Source organism: Protomyctophum bolini (assembly GCF_963924005.1).
Source record: "Protomyctophum bolini genome assembly, chromosome: 6".
In the NCBI taxonomy this organism is placed as follows: domain Eukaryota; kingdom Metazoa; phylum Chordata; class Actinopteri; order Myctophiformes; family Myctophidae; genus Protomyctophum; species Protomyctophum bolini.
In genome coordinates, this window is record NC_137867.1 from 10,847,745 (window position 1) to 10,862,071 (window position 14,327).

The 14,327-nt window shown below is 42.8% G+C and overlaps 1 protein-coding gene across 1 annotated transcript; it reads left to right on the plus strand.

The window, feature by feature from the left end:
* Positions 1–249: 249 nt before the first annotated feature.
* On the plus strand, positions 250–11,371 carry ela3l (elastase 3 like; the record flags this gene model as incomplete). Its single annotated transcript, XM_080765676.1, has 9 exons — positions 250–295; positions 1,870–1,958; positions 2,988–3,085; positions 3,871–3,999; positions 5,448–5,584; positions 8,333–8,478; positions 9,315–9,467; positions 9,818–9,871; positions 11,354–11,371. Exons 1-9 carry the CDS (start codon positions 256–258, stop codon positions 11,369–11,371), a joined length of 864 nt encoding a protein of 287 aa, XP_080621802.1. The 5' UTR covers positions 250–255.
* Positions 11,372–14,327: the final 2,956 nt, after the last annotated feature.

A 14,327-nucleotide genomic window follows, 5' to 3' on the forward strand; every position in this document is an offset into this window, starting at 1 on the left:
AGTATATTGGGGTTTTTTTAAAGTATCTATACTTTGCCTCAAGTATACTGCTGGGATCAAGTCCACCGCCGCTCGCCTCACCTTCTATAGGGCTACGGGGGTGGGGGGTATAGGGGGCGTGTATGGGTGGGGGTGCGTATGGAAGGGGAGCTATAGGTGGGTAGGGGGCTAGGGGCTGCGGGTGTAGCCCACGGTGTGGGGGTTTAAAAGGCGCGCTGGAGTGGTGATGCCCCTCCAGCTCAAGCATCAATCAACATGATCCCCGTTGTGCTGGCCTCTTTGTTCATAGCTGCTGGTAAGAACATCTGTTGTGTCTCTCTCTCTCTCTCTCTCTCTCTCTCTCTCTCTAATTCTTACCTCCCTCTGTTCCGTCAGTATGTCAGTGCAGTGGTTCTCGTTTTCGTGTCGAGGACCCCCAGATTGATCTGTGTTTATATTCGTATTGCAATTACTCAAACTTTTCCCAAACACATTTCATTATATTATATTATTATTATATTATATAAAGATAAATACCGTTAAAATAGCAGGTGCACAATCTCATAACTTTTTTCTATATAGCCGAACTATAAAATATAGGGTTAAAGTGGCTATAGACAATTTTTGATGCTACAGTATAAGGAATTTCCCTGGACCTCACTTTTAAAACTCTCTCTCTCTCTCTCGGCATCGATCGTCATTGATGGATAATTTGTAATTATTTAAGATGTATTGTTAGTGAATGAGTGCCCTGTGTCCCGCTTAATTATAAATCTTATGCCCTATGACTTATATTTCATGTCACGCTGTTCCACTAAGTTAAATCTCACTTCTCCCCTAGCCAGTGCGAGATAAAGAATTGTTTTTCTCCTGTTTGCCACAGATTACATTTGAATCTGTGAGAACTGTTGTTTGACCTTCTAGCTAGGTAGACATTCTGTCTCCCTCGCTCTCCTATATTTATGTCTTAAAAACGTTATATTAGTCGGCACGGCCATACCTCCCAGCTATAGGTGTCGCTGTAATTCACTTTCTGTTAACCTCTGAACTCAAATTGAATGTCAAAGGGATGTTATGACTTAGGACCTTTAAATTGTTGTCACTGATGATGATGTCAGTGAGAAATCTTTTCAACGCTGTACGGACATACTGTTATTTCTCTCCCGATGTCATTACATACATCACCATGTATTATATCAAATGGAAAATCCTAAGCTTTGGCGTGTGGACTTCTTCTTCTTCTTCTTCTTTCATCAGATGGCCAACTCAGTGTCATGCAGCCATGCCCTCGTCTCTGGTCCTAGGTCAAAAAGGCCAGCTTCTGAGGGTGGGCTGTATAGGGGGCAGTCTGTGATAATGTGTCTGTTCAGGCTCACCACACTCGCACGCCGCGCTATCCGATAGGCCCCACTTCTTCATGGATGACTTGAAGCGTCCCACGCCACAGCGCAGACGGTTCAGCGAGGTCCATAGATGGCGTGGCAGGTCTTGTCCTTTAACGTCACCTACTGGGTCCCGGATGTGTTGTTGAATCCGGGAGGGCCCGGCCGTCTCCCACGACTGTTTCCAGGATGCTGCCAGCCAGTGTGGACTTCTCTTTTTTCGTGTCTGTGTCAAAATCATTATAAGATCATATTATTATCATCATATTACATGCAGTAATCCTGGTCACTAAACTGCCTCACCCTGGCCAGCCGGGGCACCTGATGGAGGGGAAAGGAACTGGTTGGAATAACGTGTTCCTTCCACACGCTACGTCCAACGTAGCGAAAGGTTCAAATACGAAAAAACGAAAGGTTCAAATACGCAGGTAAGAGCTTGGTTAATGCCCGACAATATGAAATAATTGCCTAATTTCCACCTCTCTCTGTCTCTCTGTCTCCACTCCAGCCCTCGGGTGCGGCACCCCTCCCATCGAGCCCCTGACCACCCGTGTGGTCAACGGAGTCGATGCCAAGCCCCATAGTTGGCCCTGGCAGGTATGTGCTAACACACGCACGCATGCACGCAGCCACGCACACAGACAGACGCACGCACGCATGCACGCACGCACGCACGCACACATACACAGTCCCCCTAAGCTCTTGTACTGCTTTTTAAGAGGTTCCCACCTGACATGATATTATGGTTAATTATAAAAAACGCCAAGAATATTAATTTCTGGGGTTTAGCATGCAGAAAACAGATGAGCATGGTTGTTGCAGATGGCTTGAATTCACAGCCGAGGAGGAGTTTATCCGGGGGCAAAGGAACCGACGCACACGCGCACACGCACGCACGCACGCACGCACACACATACACACACACACACACACACACACACACACACACACACACACACACACGCACACAGTGTAAAAAACAGTGACCTTCAGCGATTCACACAAGACCTGCCAGCAGCAACAACGTCCGTGTTCTGAGCCAACAGCACAGCACTGGCACATCCTAGCAGGATTAAATTGGACTTACCATGTTGGTTGCTAGCTGTTCTCTCATTGTCTTTACGAAAAATAATGAGGCTATGGGCATAAATCGGAAAAGAGTTGCACTCCTTGTCTCCTTTTGTCCTTTATATCCCTATATAAACTTGTGAAGCGAAAACGAATTTATTAATTTGTGTATGGCTGGTGGGGGTATGCACAGGTTGCTTTTTGGGAAATGTATACAATATTACAATTTAAAAAAGGAAATCTGGATAACAAACCTATCATAAAAGTTATTTTAGCTATATGCCAATTGTAATAGTGGATAATGTTTTCCATGGCATGTCTTGTTTTTAATACCCCCTAATCTTTCTGACCTTTTTTTAATGTCATTCCTGAGAAATACCCTCAATAAAAAATCAAAATACCTAAAACCAATAAATGATAAATGCCAAATCTAAGCCTTTTTTCAAGTAATAAAAGCTGATTAAAATACATTGCATACAAGAATAAACCAAATGAAGCCACACATGTGGAAAAAAGTGATAACTAACATTTACCACTCGTGTGTCTGTCTGTCTGCAGGTCTCTCTGCAGTATGAGAGGGATGGTGAGTGGAGACACACCTGTGGAGGGTCTCTGATTGCTGCCAACTGGGTCATGACCGCCGCCCACTGCATCAAGTAAGGACTTGCGCAATCCCAGACGGAGGCTGTATTGTCAACTTGTGAACTCAATACTGCCCCTGTCAGCTTAGAAATGAATGTATAGGCCACACAGGAAGACCACAATGGAAACAAGCCCTCAGGGCCCGTTATCCTTTTAGCTTCATGGTACGTATAACTGTACTTTTAGCTAAACGGATGAATAAAGTATTAAATAATAAATAAAAATGATATATATTTTCGACCTTTTCTAATCCCAAAAGCTGAGTATAGAATAGAGTGGTCTAAGTACCAAACTGAAGGGATGAATTCTGAATATTATCAAAGTGTTCCGAGCCACCCCTGGACTGGTGCCACGGCACTACCTCTCTTGTCTCTCGTCTGTCCCAGCACCAAGCTGTCCTACAGGGTGTTCTAATGGTCTCACCTCTCTTGTGTCTACCAGCACCCAGCTGTCCTACAGGGTGTTCTAATGGTCTCACCTCTCTTGTGTCTACCAGCACCCAGCTGTCCTACAGGGTGTTCTAATGGTCTCTCCTCTCTTGTCTCTCGTCTGTCCCAGCACCAAGCTGTCCTACAGGGTGTTCTAATGGTCTCTCCTCTCTTGTCTCTCGTCTGTCCCAGCACCAAGCTGTCCTACAGGGTGTTCTAATGGTCTCTCCTCTCTTGTCTCTCGTCTGTCCCAGCACCAAGCTGTCCTACAGGGTGTTCTAATGGTCTCTCCTCTCTTGTCTCTCGTCTGTCCCAGCACCAAGCTGTCCTACAGGGTGTTCTAATGGTCTCTCCTCTCTTGTGTCTACCAGCACCCAGCTGTCCTACAGGGTGTTCGTTGGGAAGCACAACCTGGTGGTGGAGGAGTCCGGCTCCAAGGCCATCCTCCCTGAGAAGCTCATCGTCCATGAGAAGTGGAACCAGATCTTTGTGGCACTCGGGTGAGGAAAGGCAAAAGCCCAGTGGTGGGAAGTAACTATATATATAAGTACATTTTCTCAAGTAGCCTATACTGTACTTAACATTTTCAGGTACTTTTACTTCACTGGAGTATTTGCCATTTCAAATACCTTGAGTTCTACTCCGCTACATCTCGGATGCAAATATTGTACTTTTACTTTTCAAGTACATTTTGAATTCCAGACTTTCTATATTGTAGTATTGATACTTACACTTACCTTTTTCACTTTTTTCCACCACTGGCAAAAGCCATTGTGTTACTGTACATCAAGGGTTCTCAAACGTTTCAGGCCGTTAATTAACTCCCCAAAATAATAATATTTGAACTGGGACCCCACTCACTTTAGAATCTTGCTAAGAGACCCCACTAAAGGCAACACTTGCACATCAGCTATGTTCACTATACTTTTGTGCAAAGTACAAAATCTATTTATAAATATTTGACGTTTCTTAATTGCCCGACAACCAACTCTATCTAGAGGAAATTGCTTTGGCATACTGGAAGCAGCAGCCAGCAGACAACCTAACATCAAAACACTTTGACGCCAGAAGACGCATGTGTCAGGCTGACATTTGCAACTCACATTAGTGTGCACTACTGTACTCCGGTGCGTAGGCGGTTCGCTAAGCGCTGAGTGCCCTGCGTAATGGGCAGATTGCCATGAAGCAGCCTGTTGCACATGGCTTCATCACGCCTCCGGAGACAATAGGGCCCTAGCTGATTTCGGTGCCCTCTGATGGCCTTTTGCCTTTAGCAGGCAGCGTCACGGCTAAAGGGTATCAACTTGACAGCAGTTATCTCACGTTCTAATAGGCAGATTATCTCTTGAGATTCGTCCTTGGCTCAGATGAAGCTATAGCCCTTCATCACCTCCAGTCATCCTTGTTCTCCGTACGTCTGGCCAGCTCGTGTACATCCCACGAATGTTAATGGGGGAGGTCTTCGTCACCAGCCTGTGTGTTGGTACTTGGTTCCCATCACAGCACCAATTTGCTGGCTGGCACTTCTTTGGTGTCTTTAGCAGTGTCCTGCTAGTCTCATTCTCCTGGCTCATTCCAGGATACTGTTGGTAACATGTACATTCTTGCTGATAAGTACAGAGCCCAACATTCTGGTCATCTATAGATTTCTACAGGGTTGTTTTCAGGGGTATTATGCTTTATACAGACTATTTTGGTGACCTTGTGACCTTTATTCTATATGGTATAGTCTTGTTTGGTTTTAAGAACGGAGGCTGCAAAAATGAATGTCTCCTCGAGTCCTCGTAAGATAACTCTCTCTCTCTCTCTCTCTCTCTCTCTCTCTCTCTCTCTCTCTCTCTCTCTCTCTCTCTCTCTCTCTCTCTCTCTCTCTCTATATATATATATATATATATATATATATATATATATATATATATATATATATATATATATATATATATATCAGTAATGACATCGCTCTCATCAAGCTGTCAGAGTCGGTGACTCTCAGTGACCAGGTGCAGTTGGGTTGCATCCCGGCGTCCGGAACGCTCCTGTCCAACCTGTACCCCTGTTACATCACTGGCTGGGGACGCCTCTACAGTAAGTACCTGCTGGACCAGACTCATGCTCTTCTACAAATGCCTTCTACGTCAGTAAAGGTGGTGCGTTCTTTCGCTGCGTTTTTCGGATCCGAAAGTAGTAGGTTATCACTAGAAGAAAAAAGGTTTTCCGTTATTTCGAGTGAAAATTGGTAACATGAAATTGAAACAAAGATTATGTAGCAGACCAAAATTGGAACTGGAACACTTTCAAATGGTTAAGCTGATAAATGTGTCCCCTCTCGTGATTGGCTGAAATTCGGCAAGCCACCTGAAAATGTGTTGTCTATTCTACCAGAGAACTGGAGTTACAGTGTCTCCCTCCCTGTTACTGATAATAGCCTGCACTGTATGTCCAGTATCAGGAAATATTGACATTTTCACACAACAAAAACAAAATGTTTTAAGAGGGTACAGAATATGTATTACTAGGCTAAGACATGTACAGATGATTATAATTCACATTATGTATCTATGCACACACCTTCTATGCACACCTACAACAGCCTCAGGTCCTTATGAATCATTACCACTTTTCACTCCTTAATGACGGCCCTGTGGGCATACTGTATTTACCTAACAGTATTTATACATGTGCACGTGATGTGTTGCACAGAAATGGTTCTCAACCAGTGGTTGAGAGTCTTGGGACCATCAGTGGTCCTTGAGGCGGTTCCAGGTGGTCCCCAGAGAGTTGGTATACCCAAATGGACCCTTATAGATCTTTAAGTCTTGAGAGTGTAAAATAATAGTGATAATAACTAACTTGCGGAGGTAACGTGCCTTGTCCACGGGCAACAGATCTTTCAACGTATGGCATTGCAAATACGTTTGATAATCGCTATACTCTGCGCAATATTGTTTTGGAAATGCCGCAAATTGCATTGCCGTGAACGAGAGCAAATCACAACTTCCCCTGGGGGTGGTGACTCCGCCCTGAATACGCGTTGTCCTGTCGGTGTATATGGAGCACTCATTTCCAACCTTGTCTTCATAATCACTATGAAAAAACATTAAATCATGGAGATAAGCGGTTTCTGCTCGACAGCGACAAGATGTATGTGTGATTGTGTTTATGGATCTATAAGCGGTCATGCGTGTTGCATCATGTATTACACAAGTCAAGCACAGAGAAAAACAATCCTTGTGCCGGCGGCACACTTGCATGCACGCAGGCGCACGCACGCAAGTGCACGCACACACACGCGCGCACACGCACGCACGCACGCACGCACGCACGCATGCACGCATGCACACACACACACACACACACACACACAGACACAGTCTAGCAGCATCACATCCCGGTTCAATAAATGCCTCCATAGATTGAACACTGACATCGTTGCTGTCGACGGGTAGAAACCTTGTATCTCCACTCTTCAACTCTTTACACTCTTTCCTAAATTAAAGCCCAACTCATGGATTCAAAATTTCAGTCATTTGGACTCCATTGAAGCCATGCATGTCTTCTATCTACATTAAGCTCTCAATGTCTGCGATGTATTGACAGGCTGACAGCTTGTAGATTTAGGCTATTTTGGTTCTTATTTCAGATTAGAGCATCTGAAGTGGTCAAACCAGCAATATGAACCATCTTCCATAAAATCTTAATAGTCTTGGATATTTCATATAAAAGCAAAGGTTAAAGCCTCAATCTACAAGCTCACAACGTGTCGCAACAATGCAGCGATGTTGTGTGCTTGTAGATCTGCAATTTTCACCATTCCATGAAGATTTCCATTCCATCACCTGACAAGTAATGGTTTTGGACATATGAGGTTTCCAACGGCCGAGTGATGATGTATTTCATCGCCCGCGGACACGTTGTAATGCATGTCTGACAGGCTGTCTCCTGCGAGCATGAAAATGTCTGATTTGTTACGTATAAGTAAAAGTAAAAGCAATATCACCCTGTAGAAATACCCTGTTACCAGTACAAGTACTGGCTCTATTCACATTTTGTTTACTTTGAACATTTGAAATGTCTACATTTTTGGTTTAAAAAGAAAAAAAAACGGCATCTCTACAAGCTCTCTGCTACACCTATAGCTTCTCTCGAAAAAGGTTTTGCAACTTTTGAAAGAGCTTTTTTGGTTCTTAACCCCAATATCACTTGTTTACTCAAGTCATGATTATTTTGAAAACAGGCTCTTTACTTGAAGTATTTCTACAGTACATTGTGCCATTCCTACTTTAACTTAATAATAATAATAATAATAATAATAATAATAACAATAATACTCAGAGTACCTCTTCCACCAGTGTACTGTATAATCGCCTTGCCTGGGGACACGCTGTAGTGCATATCTGACAGCTGTCGCAGTGTACACATGTCATACATAATGCGCTGCTGTGTACATGTGCGTGTGTGTGTGCGTGCAAACAACATTGCGAGGACCATTTTCCTGGAGAAATGGTTCTTTTAATGGTTGTGCGCTATGTTATGGGGTTAAGATCAAACATTTAGAGGTCGTCTTTAGCGTGTGAAGATTTAAACATATGCATGCACACCGATGCCGTGCACTTTGAAAATGTTAACTTTTAGTCGAAGCACCCTGCATCATTCTCTCTATAGTCATAATTATATCGAATGATATCCAAAATGACATCTGTGTGTGTGTGTGTGTGTGTGTGTGTGTGTGTGTGTGTGTGTGTGTGTGTGTGTGTGTGTGTGTGTGTGTGTGTGTGTGTGTGTGTGTGTGTGTGTGTGTGTGTGTGTGTGTGTGTGTGTGTGTGTGTGCGCTAGCCGGAGGCCCCATCGCTGATGCGCTGCAGCAGGCTCTGATGCCAGTGGCGGACCACGCCACCTGTTCTAAGCCCGACTGGTGGGGGATAGCGGTCCGTACCACCATGGTCTGTGCCGGAGGGGACGGCATCGTGGGCGGATGCAACGTAAGTGTGTGTGTGAATTAAGCGAATCATTAAATATCTCAGTCCACTGACATAATTACATGTTATCTTCCCATGGGTATGAGAGAATGGCAGACAGACAGACACATAGACAGACAGACAGACAGACGGACAGACAGTATAATGTGAGAGTATCAGCACACATTATATTATATACACAATTAATCACATGTTAATTGTGATCCCGATTTTGGCTTCCCACAATTATATGAACATGATTGTTCGATTATTAGCATTTATTGACGTGTTAATTACCAGGAATGGTAGCACAATGTGAAAGTAAAAGCTCTGTTGATTTAATGTGATCTCAATATTGATTAACATTGTGATAATCACTTGGCCATATGCATGATATTTTGGTGCATTGTGTGAGTTGACCTCTGTGCAGTGGTAGAAAGTAACATTTACTTAAGCATATACTTAAGTACAATTTCAAGGTATTTGTACTCACTACATCACGGAGGCTAATATTGTACTTTTACACCACTATTCATTTATTTGAAAATGTTAGTTCCTAGTTACTTTTATTACCGGTATTACAAAACATATTAAACACGTCAGCCCTATATACATCTACAAGCTCACGGCACAAATATTTGTATACATTTTAAAACTTGAATTTACACATTCTGCATAATGAGTAGGCCTACTTTTACTTTTGGTACTTTAAGTACATTTTGATGGAAATAATGTAGTACTTTTACTCAAGCACATTTTGAATTCCGTATACTTTTACCTGTAACGGAGTAGCAGTATATTGATACTTTCACTTACGTATGAGTAAAACATTTGAGGTACTTTTTCCATCACTCCTGCAGGGAGACTCCGGTGGTCCGCTGAACTGTCAGAGCGCTGAGGGGACGTGGGAGGTCCACGGCATCGCCAGCTTCGTCTCCGGCCTGGGCTGCAACTTCGTGAAGAAGCCCACCGTGTTCACCCGCGTGTCTGCCTTCAACGACTGGATCGACAAGGTACAGCAGTGGTTCCCCAAGTGGGGACCCGGGGGACCGCTATAGGGGCCCTTGAGATAGTTCCAGGGGGTCCCCAGCTAAATGATAATTATAGGAACCAAATTATGGACCCTCATGGTTCTGTACCTAACGGGTCCATTTGGTTCCATTTGTACACTCTTAAATTGAACCTTAATTTTCAATATACATCGGGGTCCCATAGATAGAAATGCCATTAAATGGGGGGTCCGTAGTCCCTACTTCTACTCAGGCTTCCCTACTAGCGTAGCGATACGATGGCCAAATCCGTGAAAATGCAGCCTGTCTCTTTAAGAAGCTAGTGTGCGCGCTCCCCACTATGTTCTCTGCAGCTGCTGCTGCATGTGCGCGCCGCTCAGTCTCAGAACTTGCCTGAGAGCAGTGCAGTGAGCACGGTGCTGCTGACAGAGACAGATAGACAGACAGAGAGCCTAAATACTTTCATATTTCCCTCTACTCGGGCCAGAACAGTGACAGTCACTGCAGTCAGAGGGTTTCTTTTAAATTAGCTTAGAGCAGTGATACTGTGGAGGATTTATTTTCAACGCAAATGTGTATTGCCTCGTTGGTATAACAAGCAGCACTCTCTAGCTGGCTAGCCTATAGTAGCTGCTAGCTACTAGCTGTTAGCTGCTAGCTGCGTGCATCGGTGCTTATTGCTTGTCCTCCTGTCTGTCAGCCTGTACATTCTCTTGCTCAACTCTACTGAATACTGATGTTACAATATAGAATGGAACATTCAGGGAAGACAGTGATAAACTACACAATGGTTCTTGTATTTATGGTCAGGGGCTTGATTGCTTGGAACAGACCGAGGCAGCGGCTAATGTAATTTAGGCACAATGATAATGATTTACTAGCCCAAACATTTAGACTCAAAGAGGTTTTTTTCGATTCTGGATTCGTCAGAATCGAAAAAACCCTAGGAGAGTAAATGTTTGAATTATGTACCAATACCATGCACATTTTCAAATATAGTAACACACAAAATAGCCAAAGTGTCCAGGCGTTGCTGGAAACTATATAGTGCCCACTGCCCACCTATCACTGTATCCCATTTTAGTTGCCAAACCAATGTGGGTTCTCTTGTAATTTACTTTTGTTCTCACTTGCAACCTTATAATGCAAGGTGCATAATGGACTACTGAAGGCTACATGCCTATAAGTGTCTTCCTCTGGGTTTTTTTTTTTTAACTTTTAACACACTGTTGCTATGCACCATGTGCATGGCTATAAAGTCAAGACCTATAGTAATTTCAATATGAGTATTTATTTATTTATTGATTGACCAGACTAGCAATATAATACAGCATAACTTCAAAAGCTGCTTCTATAAAATGAAGCATGGATTGACACATTCGGTAAAGGCAACTTTGGGAAAACATAATTTTACAACCCCAAAATGTGGTGTGCGCTGTGCACACCATGTTTTTAATTTGTGATTTATTTTACACTTTATCGCTGTCTAGGACAGGGGTACGTAGATCGATGCAAATTTGGGGGGTTCGCCACATCGTTTGAAAATTGGTCTGAACATTTTCTTTTGGCTTTAACCCCTGAGCCTTTAATGTCCGTACTGTTTTCATTGCTGAATGCTGACTAATAAAGTAATCAATCAATCAATCAACCAACTGTCAGAGTAGAAACCTTGTATTAATTTGTAGTCTTTACTAACAGATAAATGAAGAGCCTTTTGTATTGCGTGTATACGTGTATAACGTTTTCAGATCAAATGCCACAACTGTATGTACGTTGACTCTTGTGATTGTTTGAGCAACTTGCAATGTCATTGAACTGAAATGCTGTTTTATTGTTGTCATTGAAACTAACAGATTCATTGTCGTTCTGTCTTTTTCTCTCTCTTCCAGACTATGATGAACAACTAAGTAGTTCTGAGGACGGTCAATAAAGCAAGGCCCTCAAAAACACATTTGTCTCGTTGTCTGTGTTCACTTTTGTACTCCCCAAAAGACAAAATAAATGTTGTATCGGCAAAGCCATCGAAGAAACATTGCAGACATTGATCTGAAATTCTGAACCTGTCGGGTTGAAATGTGATGAATTGGAATTAAGCTGCTGTTCAATTGCATTTCCCCACAACTCTGTCACCATGCCCTCTCAAGGTCGGGTAAAAACGTCTCTGCTTCTGAAAGCGGGGTCCTTGGGGATGTGTCGGGTCCAAAAATATTTTTGTTTAGAAAAAGCTTAGGGGGAAAAAATGTCACCACATGTCCACTAGGTGTCCTCATATACTCATCATAAGGAATAGGTTGTGAATTGTGAGTGTTAAGCCCACACCACACCAAACGGTTTTTAAGGTCAACCACAATTAGTTGCATTGGTGTGGTTGACCTTAAAACTGTTTCGTCCCAAAGAGTCCCTATACCGCTGTGGTTTGGGCTTTATTTAGACTGGTTGTAAATTTGCAATGGATTTCAAGTTTTTACAACATATTGAGAGTGTAAAATGTAAAATGACCGAAGTAGCCATTGCACCAGGTCTTTTTTGCCATCTACAAGTTCACAGTCACAACTTAGATCTTATATTCTGTATAGAAAAAATATAGTATTACAGACGTGGCTTTGACATCAGCAGGATGCCTGAAAGTACAGCCAATTACGGCACTGGCCCCAATTTCAGCTGTAATGGGGTCTAGATTGTCGTAGATGATGTCCTTATCATAATCGGCACCTGTTTAAAGAAAAGATGTAGCCTACTGTAAGCAAATATCTCTTAGGCCTATATTCTAAATATTTCAAGATAAATTGTGAGATAGTTCAAAACAAAACTTGTGCAAAGCTTGTTTACAGAACATGTCTGTGTGACTGTGACAACAACACAACAAAGATTACTTATCACACTTGTCACTTATCACAGCAGCATGGAGCACCAAACATTTTGGTGATCCTTTCTCATGAAAAGGTTTGAGAACCACTTGGGTAAAGAAAAAAGGAACACAAAAGAGAAAAAGCTTAGGGGGTAAAATGTCACAGAGAAATCTATGAAGTGCAGAAGGCCTGAACCTGATGGCCTTTACATCACTGCTGTCAGCCAGAACAAGCGACTTAAACAAACTTTAATCCATAATGTTTTATTTGGGGGGGGGGTCGTACCCTTTTCTTCTTCGGCTTGACTTCGGCTTGACTTATGACCGTATTGGCCATCACTTCCCCACTGTAGAATTCTACTGATGGCTGGAGACGAGAGGAGAGGGAGGAGTAGTTAATGGAAATAAAACAAACCTTACATACATGCCGTTTTCACATGGATTGATAAATATAATCTGCCGATTGAATTGTCTTTCCCATATGATGTGTGAAACAGTGAAATTGGGTGGGCCGTCTTGAATTCTTCATGTAATCGGTCTACATGTGGGAAGCCATTTGCTCATGTGTTTATACTGTCTAGATTCTAGCACGACAGAATTCACCAAGCACAGAACTTTCTAGACTCTAGAAAGTTCTGTGCTTGGTGAATTCTGTCGTGCCATTTATATGGTGATGTCACTCATGTCTGATGTCCCTTTTCTGCCATCAAAAAAGGGACAGAAATTTGACTTTCAGGGTTACAGAAAAGGTTACAAAATATGTCCATTGAACTAAAAGAACAGAAAACAGGTTTACTTTAGCTCCCTTAAACCTAAAAGTTTGTAACTTTGTATATGTATGCATAACCATGATGTGAACATGCAGATATGGTTTCAAATAATATGATAGTTTTAGGATGCCACCACTAGGTGGCAGCTAAAGGCCACATTCAAAGCCACATAATTATTTTTATTTGACCAATAGATCTACATGTATCTGTCGCAAGAACTTGTTCAGCATCATTATTCATTATTCTATTGGCTGCAACAGGTGCCTATTTATTTACCACTCTGTGCTGAGTTGAGTAGATACAGTGTCATCAAAGGTCCTATAAGCAGCAATGGACTGTTCTGTTCATGCTACCATCTGGCAAAGGTACAGGAGCATCAGAATCAAAGCCAAGCCATATGACTAGACACATATGACATACAATCTCAATTAATTGTCAATGGAATTGAATCTTTGTGTAGAAATGTGGTCTATAGTTTTTTTTTATTGGCCATAAATATTGCCTATATACATACATTCATGAATCCACTTGCTGACCGGCTCCATATATGGAGCTGACCTGTTCTGGTCAGCTCCATGCCCTCAGGGCGTCTTACTGGTGTGTGTGTGTGCGTGCGTGCGTGCATGCCTGCCTTCCCGCCCACCCTGCCCTGCGGCCGTGTGTGTGTGTGTGTGCGAGCGAGCGGCCGTGTGTGCGTGCGTGAGATTCTCTGATTCTCTATATGTGTTCAGGGGGAGTTGTGTGATGGGGTGAATCTGACTATTTGTAGTGTTAGGTCTCTAGAGGACTCAAACTACTGAAAATAACAAGTAGATTGAAGCGCATTAACACAATGTGTGATGTGCTCTTGTAATTGCCAGTGTGAATTAAGGCAATTGTTGTGGGGAAAAAAACAAAAAAGATTGGGCATTTATATCTAACGCCTTTATCCAAGGTGCTTTACATAGATTGTGCATTGGCATTCACCCATTCACAGACACAATACACAGATGACAGACGAAACCATGCAAGGCACCAACCTGTACATCAGGTTCAGTGTCTTGCTCAAGGACACTTCGACACTAACTCTGGGGGTGTGTTCGTACTGGTAACCTTACGGTTCCCATCCGACCACTCTACACCTGAGCCACCGCCGCCCCGGTTACGTGAAATAATAATCATTGTGGAAAAGGAATCAGTAGTTGTGTGGTTCATGGACTATTAATATAATTATAAGGGTTAAATGTACAGGCCTAAGATAATTAT